Raw genomic sequence first — 26,289 nt, forward strand, 5'->3', positions numbered from 1 at the left:
GCTTCTCTCCTCATGTTGATGTTAAAGTAGTCAGATCAGGTGACTAAGCCGGGTGGGCGGGACTTCTGCGCCATCGACCAATAGCAGCGCAGAACGCGAGCAGGCTCCCGCAGCGGCTCTGTGGTACGCGTGGATGGGGACGAGGAGGGGAGGAAGCCCGAGAGACACGGAGAAATCCAAATAACGGTACACTCCAACATACATGGAGCCCGCCGAACCCCGCATTTAAACCGTCCCGCCTCCAAAACCGCTTCCTGTAATGTTTGAGGAGACGGACGCGGCGAACGCGTTTTAAAAGCCGAGGGACGGCAGCGGTCCACCATTGTGCGCGCAGAAATTGGAAGAATGGCCTGGATGTGGAAGGTAAGAGCTGCTTTCTCCCTCTCATTCCTGCTGAAAATAATTAAAACGAGTGGACATATAGAGCCCGAGATGTGGGTAGGTCTCCGTCTGGGAGTGTTTTACCTGACGGATGGTGAAATACGAGCCGAAGAAGCAGCATGTGTTGGTGGGAATGATGCTCCATGGAGGTAATTAACCCCCCCGGTTTACATCAGATGTGGGCTTCCGGTTTTTTTCTTACTGCTTGGTGATTTTTGGGGGTGTGCAGATACTCGGGTTGTGTTGTTGGTGTTTTGTTTTTATTTTATTTCCAGCATCTGGTGTGCTGTCAGGCTGGTGAAGGCCGGCCAGGCTGTGAGAACAGCATCCTTCAGGTCCAGGTGTTTACATGCTGAGCTGAAGGGAAGTAAACAAACGTGCCCTACCTTAACTCTGGAAACTCACATATTTAACAAACACTGCATGTCAAACTAGAAATCATCATAACCTACTTTTCCACAAAATAAACACATTTCCTGCAGCATCTGACAGTTTAAATTATAGTTTTTGTCTGTAGCACCAATTCAGAGCAAATTTAATCCAAAACACTTTTTAAATAGATGGATACAATTTCTATGCATAGTCCAGATTCAGATTAATTTACATAATCCATTTTAATCCATATGGTAAATTAAGTTTCTATCGAGGGATACCCAGCCGAGCATGCATGTGGCGACAGTGGACAGGAACTAGTTTGTATTATATTTAAGTTTATTTACTATTAACTTTTGTCTTAAAATGAAAAATGAGTCTAAATTTTACAAAGAAATCATGAAATTTGGTCTAGCAGTCTACTGTCCTGGGAGAAAGATTAGGAAATACGTCATGTCAAAATTTTCTGTCGACTTTGGCAGAAAAATTGGAAAATATTTGGTCTAAAAATGAAATGTGAATGTGGATTTCTTAGCTGAAAATATGATCTGTTGTAAACAAAAGGTATTTAGTTTTAAATTACTGGTTAACTTGATTCTTTTAACTTTCTTTTAACGGTATTATCTCAAAGGCTTCGTCTTGCCACTCTTCAATAAAGGCCAGATTTTTAGATTGTCTGACTTGTAGTTAACCTGAGCTGTGGACCTTTGCAGCTCCTCCAGAGTAAACTTTGGCAATGTTGGTGTTTGTTTCCGTTGCCAAAAATAACGATCCAACAACATGAGAGAAGAGAGAAACTCTTTAAGAGACTGGAACAAACAACTGATGCTTTTCATTGTTTTATTTTACAATTTTTTTGTTTCATTTGAGTTTTTATTGGCTTCAGTTGTAGTTTTTCTCTGTTTCTGGTAACAAGAGTCAAACACCAGTTTTAGTTAGTTTTTCTCTGCAAAGTCTCTTTTTGGTTTTGTCTGTTAATGAAAATGTTTTTTGTTATTTTGTTAGTTTGATCATTATCTTCTTTGCTTATCTCTTTGCAAGCTGCATTATTTATGTAAATTTCTCTGTTTTTGATCTAGTTTTTTTCTTATAAACCAGATTCCATGTAATGTTTTTTTTTATATTGGCAACTAAATATTTGTGGTTCTAATTTTTAACCAAACAGAAAAAAAACAAGATTGTTGTGCCACTTCAAGAGCATCAGTGAATTTGCTTTTTGACGCGTTTTCAGTAGCAATGCTCCGATCAGGTTTTTCGCTTCTGATTCTGATCACACATGAGGGCTGATCACCGATCACTGCCGATCACCGATCTCTGCCAATCACCGATCACTGCCGATCACCGATCACTGCTGATGTCTGCCGATCCTTAGTTACTGAATCAAAACTTCCTGAGAGCAAAGCTGGCTGATTAATGCTGGTTCTGATTGGCTAGCTGATTAATGCTGGTTCTGATTGGCTAGCTGATTAATGCTGGTTCTGATTGGCTAGCTGATTAATGCTGGTTCTGATTGGCTAGCTGATTAATGCTGGTTCTGATTGGCTCTGTGATTAATGCTGGTTCTGATTGGCTCGCTGATTAATGCTGGTTCTGATTGGCTCGCTGATTAATGCTGGTTCTGATTGGCTAGCTGATTAATGCTGGTTCTGATTGGCTAGCAGATTAATGCTGGCTCTGATTGGTCGGTTCTGACTGAGCTGAGTAATTCTGCAGAACAGGGATGGAGGCAGAGGAGATCCATTACTTTCCAGATTATCTGTCTTACGTTAGTGAAAGTTTTAAACGTATGTAAAATCTTTTGTTTGTTTATTTACCTGCTGCAGCTTTAAGCAGACGTTCGGTGTGAGAGTTCACTGTGGTTGGAGGTTAAACAGCTGTGAAATATCATGTTGCATCCTAGAAGTATTTTATTTAAATTATTACTGTTTTTCTTAAGTTCTGGATAAAACACTGTTCTATTCATTTATTTAATACATTTTATTTGCCTTGTTGATTTTGTTCAGCTGCAGACGTTTTGCAGCCTCGTCACTGTGTTTGGTAGTGGACGTAGCGTCAGCTGTAACGTTGTAGCTCTGGGAGAAGAAACTTTGTAACGGTTTTGTTTCTGGTCGTCAGTGTCTGGCTGCTTCTGAGAGAACAGTTACAAAACGATGCACAGCGGGGGGCAAATAAAGGTGCAGAACCTGAAGAAGAACTCGTCTGTTTCGTGAGTGCCAGTATCGCGTGGCGGTGGCCCGACATCGAGGGCAGAACCAGCGTTTTACACCGCCAGCTTGATAAATTAAATTATTTTTGGGTTATTTTGTTTATCTTTCTGACCGTCATGCTCTTCCTGGTGAGCGTTGGTAGCTGTGCGCTGCTTCACCTGCTGATTGCTCTGGATGTTTTTTTTTTTCCTGCATTGAGCCTCAGATCAAGCCAAACTCAAATCAAGTGCTTGTTTTTTAAATACCATATTGGATTCGTTGTGTTGATGCATTTTGATGAGATTCTCCCTTGAGGTAATTTTCCCCATTCGCTGTCAGAGCGTTAAATTTCCACACGACAGGATTTGTTGCTGCGCGCCTGCGCAGTGGGAAGGAGAGAGGAGATGAGCTGCACATGCAGGCTGAGAAGTGGGAGACAGGTGATCGGTTTCAGTGATCGGCGATCACCAATCATGCACGTTTTCACAGAATTTGGCCGATTGTGATCGGTGGCCGATCGATCGGCACACCTCTAGTTTTCAGACTGAAAAAATGTGGATTTTCAGTTTTCATTAATTCATAAGCAGCAAGACAAACCACTGGTTTCAGTCTACAGGTGTCATGTATTTGAGATAATGAATACCAAGCTTTTTCATCTGTAATTATTAAAGCTAACTGCTGTGTTGACAGATTTAACATGAGTCCTGGGAGAAACTTAATATGATTTTAACAGCAGTAAGCCTCTGGTAGTTTGCCGTCAAAAATAATTGAAAAAATCAGCTTGTTTGCAACCAAAGATCAATAAAAAATAGCAGAAGCGGAACATAATAGGCTTGCAGCACAGTTTAGCTCTGCCAAAGCTCATTAAGTGGCGATATTGAATTATCGCCGCTCTAGTCCATACCAGCGTCGCTCGATGCCATTGAGCTCAGTGCGTTGAGGTTTTTATTTCCAGCTTTTACTTCATGTGTTGGAACGACTCTGCTGGGTAAATCTTAACATGCAAGCCACCTACGAGATTTCTAAACTTTCTGAGCTGTCAGTCATCTAATACCCTCATCCTCCTCATCCTCCTCCTCTTCCTCGTCGGGAAACGGTTTTCCTGCAGTGTTTTACTTCAAAAGCTTCACATCGTCTGCTGGTTCCCCTCGTTATCGCAGACGGCGCTTAATTTCACACCAGATTTGGCTGCATAGTGTGTTAATATATTTCAAAAACAGGGAACAAAGGAAAAATAATTACACTGTACAAAGTGCTGAGCGACTGAAGGAAATGCAATCTGGAGGTGGGCAGCAGGAAATGAGGTGTGGCTTTAATTTAAATGTCAATTTTTATGGTTTCTGTTTAAGTTGAGTTCAGACGCAAAGTTTCATGAAGAAGTTTAGGGAGAACCTGGATTTTTCTGTTTCTGGCTCGTTAGATGTCCTTATAAATCACATTATCAACGAGACACATTCAAGATTACAGATTTGATGTTGCATCAAATTAAATCTATGTGAAAAATGTTCAATATCATTTAAATTAATCACAATAAGGCTCAGAAATACATTCTGAAAGGGCCAGATTGTATTGATAAAACCCATTAAGCTACTAAAATATTAACAAATAGCAGATTAAATAATCAATCTTTTCAGATTGATCAGTTCATACAGGATCCTGCTTTTGTTTTTGTGATTTTTTTTTGGAATCAACATAACAGATTTACTGGTTATATGTTAGAAAGTTTGCCATATTTGTGCTTATGTATGATGGTCAATGTGACGTATAACATCAAGAGGCTGAGACAGCAGAGCAGTAGAAGTAAGAAATGCTGCCTCCTGCAGGTGGAAGTTAGCCTCTCTTAAAACCAATGTTTCTGACCATTTTTACTGAAAATGTGCAATAAAATCTCTGTTATGCTTTAACATGAAAAGAATGTGGGAATCTGTTAATTTTACATGAATTTCCAAGGACTGGAGGGACTGATTCGCCTGGAGTCTATATGTCCACATAAAGAGCTACGGCGGGCCGGATTTGGCCCCCAGACCTCATGTTTCACACATGTAAGGTTAACAAATATTAAATCTAGAGCTAAAACGATTTAATCATGATGAATCGATTATTAAATAATCACCAGATTCATCGTTAACTGGAGTATACAGACTTAAAAACCAACAACATATTCAAAGCAGTAATTGAGCCCAAACTGTACAAGATGCAGCTCTGGAAAAAATTAAGAGATCATTTAAGATGATCAGTTTCTCTGATTTTACTTTCTATGTCTGAGTAAAATGAACTTTGTTCTTTTATTCTGTGAACTTCTGACAACATGTCTCTGACCTTCTAAGCAAAAATTTAGTTTATATTTGCAGAAAATGGTCAAAATAACAAAAAGATGCAGTGATGTCAGACCCCAAATAATGTAAGAAAAGAAGTTCATGTTCATTTAGAAACAACAACACTAATGTTTTAACTCAGGAAGAGCTCAGGAATCAATAACTGGTGGAAGAACCATGAGTTTCAGCGCTGCGGGCTCTTAGTGTTTTAGCTGTACATATTTAACATTTAAGATAAAACTCCTTCCTCTGTCAATATGTTTATCCAAAACTCCTCAGCTGGTGTAATTTTAGCTTCATCTGAATCAAATTCACTCAAGCAATGATTGCACTTTAGGCAATAAAATGTTTATTTTCTTATTTAAAAAATTAAAGTATTTGTTTTTGTTTTTTGCACCTCTTAATATATTTCTGATATAAATTAAAAATCTGTAGATTTTTTCCCCAATTGAATAATTAATCGTCAGCATAGTTGATTACTAAAATCATCATTAGCTGCAGCCCTAATTGAATCATCGTCTTTAGGAGCTGCTAGCAGATAAACCATGCTATATAATTGCTGGGTTGCCATGTTTTGGTGTGATCTGTGCAGAAACATCCATCCATAATGACGTGAGCGAACTCAGTTGCTAATCTCTCATCTACGCCTCGGCGTGATTCAGGATTCCTGCGGTTTTATGTGCAGGATACCTGCTGAGCGCCGTGGTGCATGCAGAGTTCCCCCCGTTGTTAGGTTGTGTTTTAATTGAGGAGAGTTCAGCCATGAAAGCTGGCTGCTCTGCCCCGACAGCAACGGGTTCAGCTCTGCAGCTCTTCCCATCAAAGCAGAGCTGCTGCTGCTCACAACTTCAGGCAGGACGAGTTCAGAGGAGCCAGTTCCAGTGGTCACACTGCAAAAACACAAAGCGTAACCAAGTATTTCTAGTTTCTATTGAAATAACACAAAACTAAATTACAAGTAACTTTTCTGGAAGACATAGGAGCTTATTTTAAGTAAATAATTCCTTAATATTGATGAAAAACGACTAGTTCAACCAGCAGATTATTTCACTTGTCCAATAAATACTTTCCTAATACTGGAAATTGAACCTTTTCATCAATATTAAGTAATTATTTACTCAAACAAGCTGCTTTATCTTGCTGAAAAGTTACTTGTAAGTCAGTTTTGTCTTATTTCTAGTGCATTAAGTAAGCTTGTTCTGCAACAGTTAATTGCTTATTGTTAATAAATCGCATGATAAATTAAAATAATTTCCATTCAGATTATTCATATTTTTTGAAGAGCAGTTTAGTTTACAGGGACTTAATAATCTATTTCATTTCTGGTTTCAGTTGTACGTGTTTTTTTTATTACAGTTTTATTTATTGTTTTCAGTTCTGGTGTTTTATTTTGGATATTTAAAATATCTTCCAGTGTAAATAACTTGCACTATTATACAATTATTAATAAAATACAAATTGTCTCCAAACAACATTATTATCATTTGTTGCAGTGATTACTGGGACAATTTATCATCCAGCAACAGTCTGGCTCTGAGGTTTTTGCTCTTATATCTGCTAAGACTTTGTGTTTTTGCAGTGCGTGTGTGTGTGACAACGGCTGATTTGAAGATTTTCATTAATTATTGGGTTAACATGCAAACAGGCTCTTGTGTGTTGAGAGGCTTTGTTGCAGCTTTTTGTGAGTGGCCCAGTTCTTACCAGGGATGAATGGAGCTTTTTACAGCGTTCCTCTTGTGTAACTACATAAAAACCTAATAAATGGGGCTCTCTCGTAGTTTTAAATAAAGCACAGGACTCCAGTGAGAGGCTGAACGAAGCTGGTGCTCTGGTTTAGATTTTTGTCTTCTTTCCCCTTGAGACGTTTCACGCTTTTGTCCTTTTTCCTCATTTTGGACCCTGAAGCTGTAAGATTCCTGCATAAAACCTTAACAGCTAAAAACATCTACATTGTAGTTAAATAGGTCTCTTCATAAAATAATAACTAATTTGTGAAAGTAAATACATGAATATGCCATGAATAACTAAAATCCATGGGGATTTAATTTGTTTTGCCTTTATAAGTTAAGCAGATAAAAGACATGGAGTTGATTTGATGGGTGGTGATTGTATGTGGGAGATTTTTCAGAAACAGAAAAGTTGCTACAATCTTAGCAGTGGCAGAAACTACAATTTGATTCAACTTAAAGAAAGAAAGAGACTGGTGGAGTCGGACACACAAACCCCCCTGAACGTCCAAGAAGCTGGCAAGCCGCTTGTAAGAGTAAGAAATAGAAAAGTTAGATTAAACTTTGTTAAAAAACATCTGAAAAAGTCAACGCAGTTCTGGAAAAATATTCTTTGGATGGAAGAAATCCTGCTAATGAAGGAACGATAGCTGTGTTTCCATTACAAATGTGCACAAAACTTTGTTAATAAACACAATTTAGCAATTTCAGCGTTTCTATTAAATAGGAAACAATTAAAATCATGTGAATAAGTTTGTTCATGCGATAAAAATAACATGGCATGGCTTCATTTTACTACCACTTCCTGTTGTCTTTATTTGTCGTTTCCACCAGTAGCAACATCCTGTGGTTGATCATGTGACTTGTGATGCGGTAAGTGTTTCCATTGCAGTTTTGGAAAATAAGTTACACCATCCTAGTGCAAAAATGTTTTATTAAAAAATGTGATTTTTTTTTTTGAATTCCTCTTTAAAAAAAATTAATTAAAAAATTACCAGTAATTATTTTAAATGTAGTTGTCTACATTTTAAAAGTATATTTTATTTCATATTTAAAACAAAATAAAATATGTTTCAGATTTTATTTATGAGATAATTTATTTTGTAAATAAATTATTTTCGTGATTTATTTATGAAAACAAACTAATAATTTATTTTTACAAATCTAATTGTGCAGTTAGATGATTAATGGAAATGAAGCTACTGACACAAACTAAAGCAAGTCAGTATTAATATTTGGCCCCCCTGCTTATAAACATCTGGAAAATCACTTGTTAGTTATTAAAACAGTTGATGCTCTTATTTTGAAATGTAACCAGGAGATTTGCGTTATGAAGGCAGGAGAAGACGGTGCCGATGTTGGACCGGCGATCACAATCTGTCCCAAGTAATTATATCTAAGATCTTCTGCTATAACAGTAAATTAGTGAAACTAAATAAATAAATGAAAGTCAGAAAAAAAGCCTTGCAGCAGCACCTGATTGGAGGCGTTTCCGTCCAATCAGGCGTGGTCCTTCAGAAACACCTTCCTTTGGAAATTACTAGTTCGTCTGCAGACATCCCTACTTAAATTGAGCTAATATTTTAAAGTTTGGATAACAAACATCAACTGAAAGCCGCAGCAGTAAAAACTGGGCAGAGCGTCAAAAATGAGGAAATCCCTGCAGCATCTGGTGATTTCCACGAGTTAAAGACTTCAGGCTGCTTCTGCCTGCAAAGGAGTTTTCAGCCAAGTATTAGAAATTAACATCTTATTTCCACTTTTTTTATTTTGTCCAATTTCTTCTATAAATCCTGTTTATCCTTCTGTGTTACTGGTTTATCAGTTTGTACTAATTAAACTGCAGGGCAGATTTTAGTTTTATTTTGGCAACATTGCAAAAACACAAAACTCTAACCAAGTATGTTTGGTCCAGAGCAGATGTCTTAGTTCAGTTGAGGAAAGTTAAGTTAGACAAAATAAGTTATTAGTAGCTTTTCAGCACAATATAGCAGCTTGTTTTAAGTCAATAATTCCTTAGTATTGATGAAGAACTACTAAGTGAAACACAAATATGGAAGAGGGTTAGGAGATGGGGAAAAAGTTTACTTTTATCTTAGATTTTAGTGTCAGAATTTAGATTTTAGTGTCAGAATTTAGATTTTAGTGTCAGAATTTAGATTTTAGTGTCAGAATTTAGATTTTAGTCTCAGAATTCTGACTTTTTTTTCTTGGAATTTTGGTTTTAGTCTCAGAATTTTAATTTTAGTCTCAAAATCCTGACCTTTTTTCTTTGAATTCAGATTTGAATCCAAAAATTCTGACTTTAATCTGAGAATTCAAACTTTTTAGCCCAAATTTTGACTTTTTTCTCAGATTTTTTATTTTAATCTTGGAGATAAAAATCAAGAAAGTAGTCTGAATTCTCTTCTGTAGCAAAAGGTTGACTTAATGTCACTTAAGTACAGATTATTTGCACGTTATTAACGAAACTCAAAATAAATTATGCAATTTTTTGAGAAAAAAGAGGAGAAATCAGATTTCAGTCTGACTGTAGCTGAATCCTCTTCCTGTCCTGAAAGACGGTCTTTGTCTCGCGCTCTGCAGTCGCCGTCCATTCTCTGAACCAACAGAGGAGCGTTTAAATGAGCGGCTGCTTAAATGTAACCTGCATCTGTTGCACACACACACACACACACACACACACACACACACACACACACACACACACACACACACACACACACATTGACATGCTGCTGCAGAGTAGGGTTAGCTTTATTCACCAGAGGTGATAACCATCCTGCTGTCTAATCCCCCAGAGCAGCAGTGGCAGCAGCCAACACCGTGCTCACACAGGGAGATCAGATCAGCATCCAGGAAGGATTTGCTGGATCGGACTTTGTGCAGTCGGTCTTGTTGTACAGGTGCTCTCTAATCCTGCAGTGTTTAATCGAGTGCCACTCTGAAGGTTCAGCTAGCTTGAACTTTGCTGACAGGAACTACCAGAGCATAACTTATTTTTTTTTCTCTCGCTGGGCAGAAACACAAAGAAAAGACATCCGGGGTTTAATGAAAGGGTTGATATGGCAGCCTGGAAATTAAGTTCTGCTCTTTAGTTGTAGCTGCGGTCAGCTGCCTAAAATTACATGTCACTCACTGCGAACCTCTGGGCCATAACCCCTATTATTACTGTACAAGCTTTCACAAAGGAGCTGTGATGTCGACACTGAAGTTTTACACTTTAATTATCCCTGAGCTGGAGCTCACAGAGGACATCATACTGGAGGGAGTGAAGCCATACTTCTGAAATTATTCGTCTTGACATTACAGAAAAATACTCCCCAATCAATACCATAAAATGGTGTTTTTCTGTGTGAAAAGTGAAGAATGTTGCAGACTACATTGACTCTGTCTGCAAACCGATGGACCAGCGCGTCCACTGGGCTTTGAGTCGGGTTTAAAGTTTGGTGCTGAGGAGTTCAAGGTTTGAGGCTGGTTGTTTAGGAGTTCAGCCTCTTCTTTCAGGCGGAAGAGGCTGAATTTTTAAAAACTTATTGAACTGATTAAAATTTATGACAACAAAAGCATCTTAGAGAAGCTGAAACAATGGATGGAGACAATATTTAATACCTGTGCACTAGTTAGAAGTTGTAAGACTCAAGTTCGTCTCTTTAGTTGAGCGTCAGGCTAATCGCATCAACTTCCTGTTTCTGGAGTCGATCTGCTTCAGAATAAAAATTTGCACAGACTGAAAACATTTCAGCAGATAAAGTTTAATCTTGTAATTTCATCTGTTTCACCTGGACGACCACTTCAGACGCTGACGTGTGTGTCGGCCATATTTACAGAGAACAGACAAGGCGTACATGTGACTTTGTGTCTCCTGTGCATGCGAGTCGCTTTACGGCGCATAAACAAGTTTAGCAAAGTCCAGGTCATCAGCCAGTCACTTGATTCATGTTTGTTGGTGCGGGGAGGCATCTAAAGTTTCAAAAACCGACCCCTGCTGTTAAATGTTTGCAGTGGAGTCTGACGGTGGTTGCATTAAAGGAGAGGTATTATGCTAAATTCACATTTTATATGTTTTTATACTTCCATTTGGGTCTCAACTGCTACTAAAAACAGAAGAAGTGCTTAAAAACCCACCAAGTTGCTTTTTGGCAATAAATTAATTCTTTTCAGTGTCTGGAAAATGATTTGTTTCAGAAACCTTTTGAATGTAACGTCACAAATCAGCAGGCACAGCGCGCTACCTAGCAACCCAGGCAGAGCTCCAGCATGTTTGGTCAGCTGGTTTTACAGCTGTAGTGATGTACAATGGCTGCTGGAAAAGACAAGAGTTTTGTTGCTGACTTACTGTCCAGAAACCACTTGCTGCATTCTTGTTGATTGTGCAGGAGGCTCCACTTCTGCTTTTCAAAGATGTATGGTTTTATAATTGTGATTCTGTTTGCAGCCATTTCCATGTGTGAGTGTACATATTGAGTTGGGGGGTGAGGGTGCAGCAGCAGCTTATTTTGATTTAAAGAGACAAGACGCAATAAAACAGCTCAAAATACGACAAACTGATCAGAGTTGAATTTTGTAAGAATGATTTTGTGCAACAAATGTGTGTAGCCCTTAGAGCTATCCTAAACTTTTCAAACATGTCACCTTTGAGGTTTTGGTGTGAACCACAAAAAGAAATAAGATCTCAGTGAAACAGATGAGCATTAGGACTTGAGGTGGTAGCAAAGATCGAGTCAGTCTGTCTTTGGTCGTGTTGTAAAATCTTATATTTTCTTTCATCTTTTATTTGATTAAGTTAAACTAAAGCTACGTTTGATGCAGAACGGACCTCTGATCCGGCTGTAATCCTGTATGCATTTCCTCATCGGCTTTCCCAGACAGTGAGGTGGCGAGATTCGACTTGGCTCGCCTGATTTTATGCAGCTTGGCTCCAGATTTCACTTCGCCCTTCAACCGAGCCTCTGAGTAAGCAGAAAATCCCTGTAATTGCATTAGTGTGGTCCAACTCAAAGCTTCGGCCAGCCCCGCTCCCTCCACATCGGCTTTTTGGTTGAATTTATCACCCTGACATGTTTGCTGGAGTTTTTTCCCGCTGCTGCAGAGCTGCAGATAACACACAGCATCAGATACCCAGCGTGAATCCGCGTCTCCTGCTGAAATTGTCAGGTTGGGGTGTAAAGTCGGAGCTGCCCTCTCTGCTAGATGGCCTGCTGCTGATATTACAGAGTCCTGTTTTCTGAGGGCTCTTGTGCAAACCGGGATAATAAAAGGTTGCGGGTTCTCTGTTATTATCCCGTTGGGAGCTGGGAGAGCTCTGGGCGCCGCTGCTGGGAGGCTGATTGCCTCTGCCAGCTGAAGAGGTCAACAGGCGGTTAAATGAGGGAATTAGACAGGGAGGCAATATTTTTGATGAAATATAATCTGCAGCGACCGTGAGCCTTCATCTGTGGTGGTGATTTTGATTAAAAAGAAGTGGAAATGTTTCCAAAATGCTCTTTAGATGAACTGATTCTGCTTTGTCACTGTTTTTTTTTTGCCCCCTCTTCATTTCCTTCGTATTGATCTCCTCGACAAACAGCAAGCCCTTCCTGCAGCTTTTGTGTTTGCTGTTGACACGGCTCCACCCCTCACTCGCTGAATGCCACCGGTCTCCCTCCTTCGGACCTGTCAGCGCGGCGCAGCGGAGCCGCAGGGCTTTTTCACACAACGCTCTCTGACTCTGTGAGCTTTATTGTTGCTTTGCAGCCCAAACACCCGCCGTGTGTTTACCACAAAGCGGAGCGGGTGGCCTTCGATGCACCTGGATGGTTTGTTTATTATATCCGACAGCTGCTGCAGCTCCATGACGCTGCTGCTGCTGAAGCTCTTTGTGCAAATTCAGAAGCAGCGGATTAATGGAAATCAAAGCACTTAGCTTGCTAATCATCTGAATGCCTTCGCTGATAGAAAAGTCAGGGAAATTTCTGCTGCAGGCGTATTAAGGTTTCTGCTCCTACATGCTTCTTCTGCTTCTGTTTTTTGTCGCAGTTAATCAGTTGTACTCCCTTCGAATGGCAAGCATCACTCTGCAGAATCATTCGAGGGTTTTAAAGAATAAGCAACCCATTTAAGCCGATTCATAGTCCTGACATCATAACAACTTTGCTGGATGATAAATTGTCCCAGAAGTCATTGCAATATAATAATGGCATAATAATGCAGGAACACATTATCATAGTGATCAATTAACTTTGAATTCTGATGAACATTTAACACTGGAAGACATTTAAATATCCAAAATAAATAAACAAAACTTCAGCAACAACAAATAAAATGAATTATGAAGCCTCCATAATCAATCAATCAATAAATCAATCAAATTTTATTTGTATAGCACATTTCAGCAGCAAGGCATTTCAAGGTGCTTTACATAATTAAAGAAAAAATAAAAACAGCATGTGACATTGAATAAACAGTAAGAAAGAAAAAGAAAAAGATAAAAAAAGATAAAAACATCCTTCTGTTGCGTTATTTAAGCGCCTGTCGTCGCCGGACTCCACTGTTGGGCATCTCTAATAATAAATATGGTTAAAATGAACTGAGAAAAATTAAGAGAAACAGTGGAATTTGGAAGATAACAAAACTGATTTAAAACCTGTTTAAAAAAGTTGGTGGTTTTTCACGCTGATAAAATGTTTTAGAAGTAAAGTTGACAAAACGAATGTTTGTTTTGGGCTTTCAGTCGTCATCCTTCCGAAGGCTGAACTCCAAACACAACAAATCCCATTTATTGCTCTAAAACCTCTCCTGCCTGCAGGAAGGGCTTTTCTTTTTTCTCTGGAACATTTCTTTAACAAATAACACCTGTGGGAAAACCTCTGAAGTGAAGAAGAAGCGTGTTTGCTTCTCCGCCTTGAATTATGCTCTGTAATTCGCCTCGTCTGCCTGTCCAACCCTTCCAGCCTCTCAGATGTCTGTGTGCTTTTCATATATCTGCTCAGATTTCTCCGAGCGGGAGTCCTGCTGCGTGTAATCACCGTCGGTGAGATGAGCCTCTGTTATGGAGTTACGGAGAGATTTCATTGAGTTTCGCGGAAAATATCAGTCGCTATATGTCAATAATCCTGCTCTGGCATTTGGCAAATTGAAATAGATTTTTCCTAGTTTGTGTTTTTCACAACAAACGGATTCCCGGCCTCTCCGTCTTGTGATTCTGCTGCAGAGAAACTCCAGGCTTCGTGTTCGGAGATGACATCTGGCCTAACGTCAGGACATCTGCGGCAGATAGAGAGCAGCTGATGCTTTGCAGTACGGTAGCTTTGTCCTTGGCCGGCAGCGAGGTCCTCCCCGCCTGGCGGCCATCTGCAGCCGTGAGCACAGAGTCTCTGACCCTAAGATATTACAGAAGAGTAAAGCTAAAGGGGCTCTTGTTATAAGTGAGCAGCTGAGGCCGGATTCTGGTTCTGGCTGAATGCCTCGAGATATTCTGGCTCGACCTGCAGCTCAAAGGGCCGTTTAATCTTTGCAGCAGCCTCTTTCTGCAGGCCAGGTTGGCTCTTTTTCTCTTTCTCTTTTTATGTTTTTGTGCAGCTTTTCGAGTACAAGTGTAGCCCAAAGTGCTTCTGAGAGAAAGCAAAACTGTAAATTAAACGGGTTAAAAAACTTAAAATATATCAGAAATTACTAATTTCTTTGTTTTCCTCTGAAGAATCAATGGGTTTCTTTAAAGTGACCATTAATTTTGCAGATTTTCTGGAGGTTTTTTGGAGGAAAGGTTCCTGAACTCAAAGGATGAACCATTATTTACTGGAACAATTAATTGGATTAAACAATCAAACTCAATAATTTCCATTTGTATGATTTATTGTTTTTCAGGTTCTACCAAAAACCGAACAATAAAACTCTTCAGTCTGGTGTTTTGGTCTCAACTAGCCCTTTGTTTTTAAAGGATTATTTTGTTTACAGAGACTTCATCATTAATTTATTTAATATGTTTTCCAGTTCTACTATTAAATATTCATTGGAATTGAAAGTTTATTGATCTTTGAGAATGTGTTCTTGCATTATTCTGCCGTTTTTATCATAATGTTGCTTGAAAATTGTCTCAAAAAACAATATTTTTCTTTATCGCAATATCTTCTGGGACAATTTATCATCCAGCAAAACTTTTTATAGTGTCAGGCCTCATCATCAACTTATTTAGTGATTGAATATGGATCTGCTGATTTTGCTTATTTCAGCCTCTACCTTTCTGCTACAATGCAGCTAGCATAGCATCTTGGGAATGCTAAGGCACATAAGCATAGCCAACATGAAGGTGGATAAACAGTTTTCCTGAAACTAAAAGTTCTTTCTCTCCCATTAGCACGTTTCCAGGAAGTACATAAGAATGATTGACAGCGCTAAGCCCCGCCTCCTGGCTCTGATTGGTTGTTTTTTGTGCATTTCTTCAATAGTTGCTCAGGGAGGAGATAGAGGAGGTCAATCTCTTCACTGATTGTCTGTCTTGTATTATATTGTCACAACATGGTGGCTGTTTTAATAAATATTTACAAAAGATTGTTTTTTTTTAGTTTTTTTATAAAGGCTGAATACTGCAGCAAAATCCACATTTCTGCTGCTTCTAAAAACAAATTCTTGATATAAACTGCCCGGCTACCCAGTTAGTTTTTTTGTACTTGGAAAATTAGTCGTTTCAAAACCCTCCCGACTGTTGAGTTACAATCGACTGGCCCATCACCGTTGCCTAGCAACCCAAGCTGATGTCAGATGAGAGTACATCGAATATCTGATATCAGATGTACTGTACAATGGCTGCTGGAAAAGACGAGGGTTTTGTTGTTGATTTACTATTCAGAAACCATTCTTGTTGGTTGTGCAGGTGGCTCCACTTCTGCTTTTCAAAGATGTAGGGTTATGTAATTGCACATCTGTTTGTAGCCATTTTCACCCGCTAGTGTAAATGTTAAGTAAAGTTTTTATGGATTTAAAGTGACAAGAGACCCTGAAACAGCTCCTTCTGAAAGGTCCTCAAAAAAGGCAGAACTGAGCAGAATAAAAGCTCATTTTCTCAGAATTATTTTGAAAATGTGATAGACAAATTCTTTATAGCCCATAAACATATCCTAACCTGTCAAAAGGAAGCATAATGGGTCACCTTTATGAACTCAGCATAGTCCATTTATACCTTCATTTAAAACACAAGTTTGTGTGGATTTTGCTGTTCAGACAAACATGTTCTCAGGAAGAAGCAGCAGCTTTTACCTGGAAAACATTCAGATCTGCTGAAAACCGTCGCATAAAACTTTATTTTACCATGAAGAACAGCTTCTTCCTTCTTTCACTTTCTTTGCACTTTCTCGAACGTCAGCCTACGCATTGGACCGTAGAGAATCACCAAACTGCCTCTGAACATATGGTATGATTTTTTTTTTCTACTCACCTAGATGCAAAAGTTTCCCTCCTGCTCTCCAGATGGGGAGGTGAACGCTGCCGGGAATTTAATCCTCTGTACTTGCAGGGATTTATTTCCATTTGCTATCAGATATGCATTAGTCCAATTGGTTTCTCTGCATCCAGATTCACTCTCACTAATGCTGGTTTGTTTGTATTTAAAGTGGTTTTTTGTACCTGTTGTTTGCGTAACCTGCATAAAAATCAAACTTCTTCCTTTTCGGGCCTGATTGAGATGCTGCGTTTTGCTTCAGGCTCCATAATGATCCAGTTTGACGCCAGCAGAACAGATTAGTGTTCATTTGACCTGGATTGAAGGATTTGCTTTTCATATGCCACGGCTGATAAGTGTGATACCACTGAGGGAACAACATCAGGACATTTTGCTCTGCACAGATGAGGAGAAAGTGACGCTGGCCAACGTGGGCATCTGGACCACGAAAAGCCGCCATGCAGGCTCTCATGTCACTTTCATCTGATGTTTTCCTGCTCAATCTTTCATGGCTCCAAATGGTGACTAACAGGAAGTGCATCTTTCATAATAAAAGCCGTTAAAAGGCTTGTTGAAAGGCTTAAAATTGACACAAATTGACTATTGTTTTGGAGATAAATTTGTTTAAAAATGTAAAATTGACACAAAATCACATGTTTTTTTTTCTTTTGGAGATAGATATGTTTAAAATTTTAAAATTGACATAAATCCACTTTTTTTCTTTTTTTTTGGATATAAATATATATAGAAAAACTTTAAAATTGCCACAAATCCACATCATGTTTTCTTTTCTTTTGTTAAGATATAAATATGTTTAAAAATCTATAATTGACACAAATCCACTCCATGTTTTTTTTGGAGCTAAATGTATTTAAACATGTAAAACTGACACAAAAGCACATCATAAGAAAAGTTTTCATTCTTTTCAGGTTTTGCATGTAACCACCTATGAAAAGTTCTCACCTCTTTGTATGTTTTCCTCCTTTTTTATTGTCTTAAGTAAAAATTAACCTATTTGACACAAAAAATAACAAAAAAACCCTTTAAAGTCAAAGTAAAAACTGATTTGGGAAATCAAAACTTAACAACAATAATAATTCACTTCTTACTTTTGATAAATGTTACAAAAATATGAAAGCAATGAAAAAAAGTGATTTTTTTCTTTTCATTTTGTGTCTAAAAGTTGAAGGGAGCGAATGAAACACAAACATTAAATTTCTAATAATCATAATGAATTTCATTTGTTAGTCCCATCCAAGGACACTTTACAATAAAACAAAGATAAAAAGTGTTTATTTATTACATCAACCTGCTAATCGTATCAATGAATATTTTTGTATGTTTTATCTCAGATTATTGATCTTAACCTGATTTTATTTCGTCTCTTTCACCTTCTTCCTACCAGCAGGATTTTTCCAAAACTGATTCCGACCATCTGTCACTTTTCACTCTGAAAATGTTCCAGGACTGTATATTACACATGAATATAAAGACACATGAATCTTTATTGGAAACACACAATACAAATAATCTAATGAGAAATCTATACGTTTTATATTACAAACGTATTGCTGTAAAACTACCTGGAGCTTTTTTTTATCCTGCATTGCCTCAAAATGTGAGTTTGTTTCGGTCAGCAAAAAGAAACGGGATGGATCGTTTCTCCTTTTCATTTTCTATGAATGAATGAATGAAAGCGTTCATCACAAGGTCACTACATCACCTCTCTGTGAGCGGACTGCGCCCTCTGCTGGTCGTGTTCTCCATCAGCATCCTGCATCAGATCAACAATGAGACAAACGGCGTCATCTTGAAATGTCTGCATTTGAAAACAGATTTTCTTTTTCATTTTGAGTTTGTTTTTGCTTCCAGGTGTGAAATAGTTTGAGTCATTCTTTGTTGTTTAGGTTTGTCTTGTGCTCAGGGTTGTTATTGACGTCACATTTTTCCATTTCATCTCCTTTTTTTGGTGGATAAAAACACAAACCTCTCAGGAAAACACAACAAAAGCAAGAAGCATGCAGTTAACACATCTAAGTGCTATTTTTCTGAATTTTAATCAATTCCTTTTGTCTCAGTTTCTTTTCTTAAAGGAAATGACAAATGATAGGAAATATTTTCAGAAACTGGCTTTTGTTTCCTCTCGTCTGTGAGATGACCTGGATTAAAAGTCCAAGTAAATACAGGCTGCAGAACATTCTTATAAACCAGATAATATCTATTTTTTCTCAAAATTAAATCTTCATGAACAGCAAATGTAAGTCATTGATAAAATCAATTTGTTGCCAAGCCCTACAAAGTTAACATTTGATGCTAAATTTACTAAAACAAAATATTAAGTTGGAAAAAACATATTAAGAGACAATAAAGTTTATTTCTCTTCTATTCCAATTGATTTTTGCTGGTTAGTGATTTTATTAACCGATTTATCTTAAAGCTGTAAATGTTCAACTGATGTTTTTCTCTGCTTGTAGTTTAGAAAAAAACAAAAACAAACTGAAACTTTTGGAAATTAGACAAATGATGAAAAACCAGCAAGAGATAATTTTGAATGAATTAAAGGAATTTCACAAAGAGTTTTTCCATCATAAAAAGTATTAGTTCTAATTTAATGACCCAGATCTCTGACAGGACCACAGCAGATTGAAGGAAAAGAAAAAATAGGATTAAATATCTGTCTAAAAAACTCAGAAATGTGGAAATTAATTTCAGAAATTTTCTAGAAAATACTGAGAAATTTCAGAATATAAAAAGTTTAATATTTTCAGAAAAAACTCAGAAATTTTTACATTATTCATTGAAATTTTCAAGAAAAAAATTGACATTTTTGAGATTAAAAACATAAAATGTTTAAATTTTGCTGGAAAAACTGGAACATTTTGATATTAATTTCAGAAATTTTCTAGAAAAATCAGAAATTTTGAGATTAATCTATGAAATTTCCTAGAAAAAAATGGAAAATTTCAGAATTTGAAAAGTTTAAAATTTGCTCAAAAAATTCAGAAATTTTGACAATAATATCAGGAATTTTCTGGAAAAAAACTAGAAAAGTTTTGACTTTTGAAACAAGGAAAAATGTAATTTTTTCTCTAGAAAATTTCTGAGATGGATCTCAACATTTTTGAAAATTTTCTAGCAATTCTTTCACTTTTCAGGCTCTGAATTTTTTCTCCTCCAGAAATTTCTTCCCATCTAAAACGTCCCTAATTCGCTGTTGCACAGATCTGATGGCTGTAACCAGTGCCAGCTGTTTGTTCCCAGTTTGTTCCCAGTTTGAAACCTCCAGTGGGCGAAACTCGGAGCTTGTACGTGATTCTGTTCCTGGCAGCAAACACTCAGCCTCTTCCTCCTCCGGGGAAACAATATTTTATTATCTCGTACTCGGATGACTTTTGAAGTGAGACGTTCTTCAGAAAACATGGCACGAATGAAGTCCACACACCCACAGCTCCGCGCTTTCAATCTCCGGAGCAGATTTTTGTTTATCTGGGTTTTATTACCTCGGAGAGAAACGTCGGAGGGAGAGAGAGACTAAATATATTTTCTTAAACACCTTAATTGAAATTGGGTTTTAACTGGCCGCTGAAGCGTGATGGCAGGAATCAGGTGCCGGGGAAGCAGCAGCTTTGCATTGCAAATGTAATCTCAGCTTTTTGTGCCTGCTGCCCAGGAGACACTCAAAAATAGCTGGCAGATATGTTTTTTTTTTTTACACAAACTGTTTCCTTCAGGTTGAACCTCTCATTATTCCAAGACCCATTGCCATTAACTTTTTAGATTGAACTGCGGCGCGGTCCTGTTGTTTACTGAGCTGGGGGATTATTCATTGTGGGAAATTGTATTCTCTTCATGCCCAGATAGAGCCTGGTGGGGGTGAAATTTTGATTGCACAATATGTATGAGGAAATAAACAGCTAATTTGCCTTGAATTTCCATTCATCACACTAGTGAACTGAGCGCTCCTTGCAGGCGACTCTTCAGTTTGGAGGTTTAATGCCCACTCGGTGCACATTACAGGAAAACAGCCAGAGAAACGGATGCAGGTTGCGTTTGGACGATGTTTACAGTTTTCTTTCTTTTTTGTAGATATTAGCAAATGTTAATGAATCTGAACAACCCGAATGTAATAATATTTTATGAGCTGGAAAAAGTAACCTGCTAAACCAGGTTTTATTTAATTTAATGGCGTCCAAACGTTTCGTCAAGTGAGCCAAAATTCACGACTCAAAAGTAAAAGCAAATAAAGTAGTCCAATTTTTTTTAATTATTTTAAAAAATTTCAAAAAGGATGTTTATTGTAGGTCCAAAACTTGAGAGAGATTTTAACAATGGTAAAATTTCTGGCAAAAAAAACTCAGGAATTTAGTGATTAAACTCAGATTTTTTCTAGAAAAAACTTGGAAGGTTTTCAGTTTCAAAAGTAAAATATTTTTTGTCTTTTAAAAATGAAATGATTTTCAAAGTTTTGACATGTTTTTTCAGTAAAAGTCTCTGGATAAATGTGGTTTAGCTCAGTTATAAAAAGGCAAACAGTTTGTTAGAAAATTTTGTTGGTAATAATTTTACCCTGTTTACAAATTAAAACTCTCCATTTGTATCTATTAACTAATTTTTGCCATTTTTCAATTGTAATTGGGGGCCGCACAAAATCAGTCCAAGGGCCACAAATGGCCCTCGAGCCGCACTTTGGACATCCCTCATTAATTACCTGGTGGTTCTTTACACTTAAATTTGTTCTAAACTGTTTTACTTACTTTCAGTTGCAGGAACTCAGAGCTGAACAAGCAACCAAATAAAAATAAAATCCAGTTTCTGTTTGGGTGTGAATTGTTCCTGTAAGATGCATTAAAACTGGATCTGCACAGTTTATCAGATTTTCCTGCTTTTTTCTGCTCCAATATCTGGAAGGTTTTAGAGTTTCAGCTGCAATGCATTGTAACTTTCCACTGAAATGTTTAGCTGCTAAAATGGAGCTTCAGTGTTTTTCATGCACACAACTGATATCAATCTAACACCAGAGAGCTTCGGTACAGTGGCGGAGTCTCTTATTTTGAAGGGAAAGGGTTCAGAATTGATAAACAAATTACATTGTTATACATTTAAGGATAAATTATCGACTTTAAATCACAACAATGCACATTTTAAAGCCTTTTTAGATGAAAGTTAAATTATCATTGCTGAATAATATCCCTTTGGAAACATAAACTAAAAATAATTGCCATTTAACCGAGTTACCAAAGTTATTTCTGTTCCTTAAATGAGAAAGCCCTAATGATGATGTCCCGGCTCGGTGAGAGTTATTGATTAATTGGAAGCAAATTTGTGGATTTATTTGACCTCAAACATGCAGTTTCCTTTTGTGAGGGTCCAGATAAATCAAAATAGATCAGCTATCAGGAAGAACAATGAACAATACCGGTTCTTCATGTGGGAGTTCTACGTCCCAGAAACGAACCAGTTTTAGTCCAAAATGTGCAGCTGGATCCCAGAACAAAAGCAAAACTAAACCTTGTGAAAATGGTGGCTAGAGCCGCGTTTTCTGTACAAATGAGCACAAAACTCGTTCCTCTGATGTTGAGGAAACATAAGGTTGCAGTAACCCAATTAAAATCAATAAAAATTGGTTTGTTCATGTGATAAGTCTTTAAAAAAAACAGGCGGCGCCATCGTCCTAAAACGTCCTGTCGCCACCAGCAGTGACTCCTGGCTGCTGGTCACATGACTCGTGTGATTCGAAAAACATGTTTCCATCACACTTTTGTGAAATGCGCTTATATTGTTGTTGAAAAACATGGGATTTGTAAAAATTCATTGAGGAAATTTATTTTTGTAATTCCAATTTGTACAGTTTTATGGTCAACACAGATATTTAAACCTGGAGAACCACTGAGTGGGGAGGAAGCCAGCTGCATAAAAACAGATCAGAGTTTGGAAATGGAGACAGGAATAAAAACCTTACATCATTTTCTGATGAAGCTGAAGTGGAAATGTTTGGCCAAAATGACCATCCTTACATTTGGGAGAGAAACCGGATGGTTGCACCAACATACCTGTGAAACATGGAGGGTGTTGGTCCAAAAACAAGCCCAGGTTGTGGGGTTGTTTTGCTGCAGGAGGAGCTGATGCACTTCATAAACTAGATGGACGTAAAACCATTGAAGCAACATTATTCAGGAAGTTAAAGCTTGGAGACTGGTTTTCCAAATGGACACCAACGCTAAGCAGGCAACCAAGTGTCTTTACAACGTGAATGTTCTGGTGTGGTCGTCTCAATCCTTTGGGAAAGTTATGGGCGAGGCGGCCTAGAAACCCGACTCGGTCACTTCGTACATCTGTAACGGCTGTGAATTCAAATCGCTCTCCTGCTCAGACATGTTCTCAAATGACATATTTTGGTAAATGTTCTCCGTTGTGATGCACAACTCCCTCAGTTCCTTAATTTCACCCAGTGCAGCAGGATCAAACGGCTCACCGTTGGTTTGTTCTGGATGCAAAGCGTTCCCTCTGACGCGCTGCAGGAGAGATTGAAGGAAAGTTACGGCCCTCTTGCGTCGCAGGTCCCAGTGATCCGGCACACTCAGAGAACCGAGATCAATAGTCCATCACAGTACAAGCTTTAGCACCTTCAGAAATGGGCCCCTCGAAGCTTTCAGCCGGCGCAGATTAAATAAAACGTCCCCAGGCTGCGGCTGTAAATAGCGCTGCAGTTAGCGGCCATCATCGGCCGATCCGATGGTGCCAAACAAGGTCAACGCAGTCGCATATGGGGCCGCCGTCTTCAAGGAAAATGTTTTAACATTGACCAAAAGCTTTAATGCTCGGACTTTATAGCCATCTGCCGCCTCTCTGATGGCGATAATGGCTCCGCTCTCCCACTGTACTGCACTTCTGCCGAGCCGCTCCTCGCTGTGGCGTCTCACGGCTCGATGGTCTGACTTAACGTCCCCCTGATGGATGAACAGACGCCAGCTTCGAGTTTCTCCACCGGCTGAGGTTCAGCGCCCTGTGACGCCCACGCCGAGGCCTCCGGTCGCCTCCAGACTCTGACACATCGTTTCCCCCGTGATTTGTGACAAGGGGGTCGAGGTTGATGGAGACGAGGAAATTTTCTGTCCTCCTGAGTGCAGGCCGAGGTTTTTCAGCTCTGCAGGCTGAGCCGAAGGTTGTTTCCAGCCTCCCTTGGAGAACCCTCCTGCATCACGAGGAATTGGTTTCAAGCCCCGTAATGGAGGCCTGATGATAGGCTATTACAGCACATTTTCAGAAAATGACCTGCATTTTTTTAATAAAATAGGACAGACTGACTGTGCCCCTTTGTAATATGCAGCTTTTATATGAAAGTGGAAGGAGAAACGGGAAAAAGGCAGAATTACTCCTCATAGGGAATTTTTTTGCATCAAATTATCTCAGCGTGCCGTGAAAGAGCGCAGCTGCATTCACACTCTGAACCCTCTTTCCAATTTCGTCACATTACAACCACAAACTTTAATGTGTTTTACTGTAATTTTATGCGAGTAGGGTAAAATACTAATCTGAAAAGTGTGGCATGCTTTTATTTTAAGCCCCTGAGTCTGGCTGTAGGTTTAGGCCTCATGTCTTCAGCAGCCTCCAAGACATTTTCTTCCTGTACTTAAAGGTGACCTGTTATGCTTCCTTAAACAGATTATGATGCGTGTGTGGTCTATTCAAAACATGCTCACTGCATGTTTTTGCACAAAATCACCCTCAGATAATTATGTTAGCCTGATCGGTTCTGCCTATTTGTAGCTGCTGGCCAAGCCTCCCCCAGTTAGTTTGGTCTAAAATAAGACCAAACTAACTTACATAACTTTTTCAGGAAGATATAGGAGCTTAGTTTAAGTAAATAATTCATTATTTTTGTTCCATTGGCAGATTATTCCAGTTTTTATTCCAGTTTTTCCCATGTATAATTATAATAATCTGCCAGTGGAACTAGCATTTTTACATCAATAAAAATAATTATTTACTTAAAACCAGCTCATATTTCTTCCTGAAAAATTACATGTAAGTTAGTTTTGTCTTATTTCAAGTTGAGATATTTGCGCTGGAAGCTAGACAAAAATACTTGGTAAAATTTTGTGTTTTTGCAGTGCAGTTTGTTTCAAAGTGGGTGAAAAATGTCACATAAAATCCCTGTAAAAAATCTTGAAACTTTTTAGTTGTGAGGTGACAGAGTGACAGAGCCGATGCCTGGTGCTCTGCATACATCTGCTAAATGGAGGTTGACTTTCCAGGCCAGCTTAGCAGCCGCCATGTTTTTGTTTTTTTATCTTCACCCCTGCTGCACCACAGCTGTTTGATCTCGTGTTGATGATGCAAAGCCTCCGCCGCCCCCTGCTTTAGGATGTTTGATATTGGAGTTCAGAGCTCGCAGCCACGGTTTTTGCTGTTCCACTGCATCCGATCATTTCACCATCAGATAACTTCAAAGAAAAACACCAACTTTCCAAAAGCTGGAGGTTTGCTCTGGTGTTGTTTGTTTGGATTAGCAGTTTCCTGCAGTAAACGCGAGTTAAAATGAAACATCTTGTATCATCAGCCTCAGGCTCTGAGATGTTGTAGCAATCAGATAATTTATTTTATTTATTTATTTTGCCACATCCTGATTTCTCGTGTGTTCTGCGCATTGATCTCCAGTTCTGCTTCTCCTCTGTGAAACCTTTCCTCCTCCATCACTTATTCATTATTCATCCCGCTCGGCTCTTTCTGCTGGACCATAATACCCATTACCTCCAGATTCTGCCATCTGTAACACAATGTCGCCCCAGCTGCTGGTGTATTTGGAGAAATGCTGAGAGAAAGCAGATTATGCAAAGTGAACATGGTCCATAATCCTTTAGCAAAACACTTGGAGTTTGCACAGGTACATTTAGATGTTACTGCCAGTTTGTCCCGCTGGTCAGTCGCTGTGCTGCAATAACAAGTCAGTTCAGGTCTATATCATGAACCTCTGGACCTTGAATTTGTAGCCAGTTTTATTTTTGCTGTGGCTCTGCAATGCAGATCCCTTGGGTGAGTCAGCTGAGGAAACATGGAGAAAATATGGAAAAGTAAAGAACTTCTTTCTTTCCTTATATAACAGGTGCAGAAGTTTTATTCTTATGGGGGAAGCTTATATTTCAGTTCGGCGTCCATTTTGCTTTATTGTTGTTGGAGCCAAACGCCAGTGATGTGCAAAGGTTTGAAATTAAAGTTTCTATAACTTCTTGTCAACATTTAAAGTGGTCTTTATTAGTAGTTTTCCACGCCTTCTTTTAAGCTTTTCTTTTAGGACTTTGGTTGCCTAAACTTTCAAATTGGTTAAAACTACTTTTACCAACGTCTGCAAACATCAATAAAACTAAACAAAGATGAGAAAACTATGTAATTCTGCAAAGTATTAATTTTTTTCCCATTTAATCTTTTATTTTACACACTAAAATAAAAGCTGTGGCTGAGTTTCCAATGCAAATATTAGTGGAAAATTGATGTTCCACTAATTTTGAGAAAACACAATTTTACAATTGCGGTGTTTCCATTAAAAAGGAAGCACAATGAAATTCACACATGATTAAGTTTGTTCTCGTGATAAATCATTGAAAAACATGCCATGCCTTCATCCTTCTACCACTTCCTGTCGTCTTCTTTGTCGTTTCCTCCAGTAGTAACTTCTGGTTGTTGGGGGGAAAAAAACACCTTATTCTAACATAAAAAACATTGAAATTTTTCAAAAGTGGCATTTCCATTAAGGGAATTTATAATTTGCACAGTCATTTGGTGAATGAAAATGCAGCTGGTGTGAAATCTGGTGTTTGTTTTGTGAGTTTCTTAAAGACCAGAACATTGTAGTATTTCCCAGAATAGAAAGTGAATTTTCTTTTTCACCGTGGCTG

The 26,289-nt window shown here is 38.4% G+C and overlaps 1 protein-coding gene across 1 annotated transcript in view; it reads left to right on the forward strand.

Moving 5' to 3' along the window:
• Positions 1–267: 267 nt before the first annotated feature.
• Positions 268–26,289, forward strand: part of st6galnac3 (ST6 (alpha-N-acetyl-neuraminyl-2,3-beta-galactosyl-1,3)-N-acetylgalactosaminide alpha-2,6-sialyltransferase 3) — a 91,939-nt gene continuing 65,917 nt past the window's right edge. Inside the window, exon 1 of the mRNA XM_014994748.2 lies at positions 268–363. Within this exon, the coding sequence (XP_014850234.1) occupies positions 346–363 (18 nt within the window). The 5' untranslated portion in view covers positions 268–345. The remainder of the gene's footprint in view (positions 364–26,289) is intronic.

Source organism: Poecilia mexicana, unplaced genomic scaffold (genome assembly GCF_051168715.1).
Source record: "Poecilia mexicana isolate PSO_F unplaced genomic scaffold, ASM5116871v1 scaffold_17, whole genome shotgun sequence".
NCBI classification, from domain to species: Eukaryota; Metazoa; Chordata; class Actinopteri; order Cyprinodontiformes; family Poeciliidae; genus Poecilia; species Poecilia mexicana.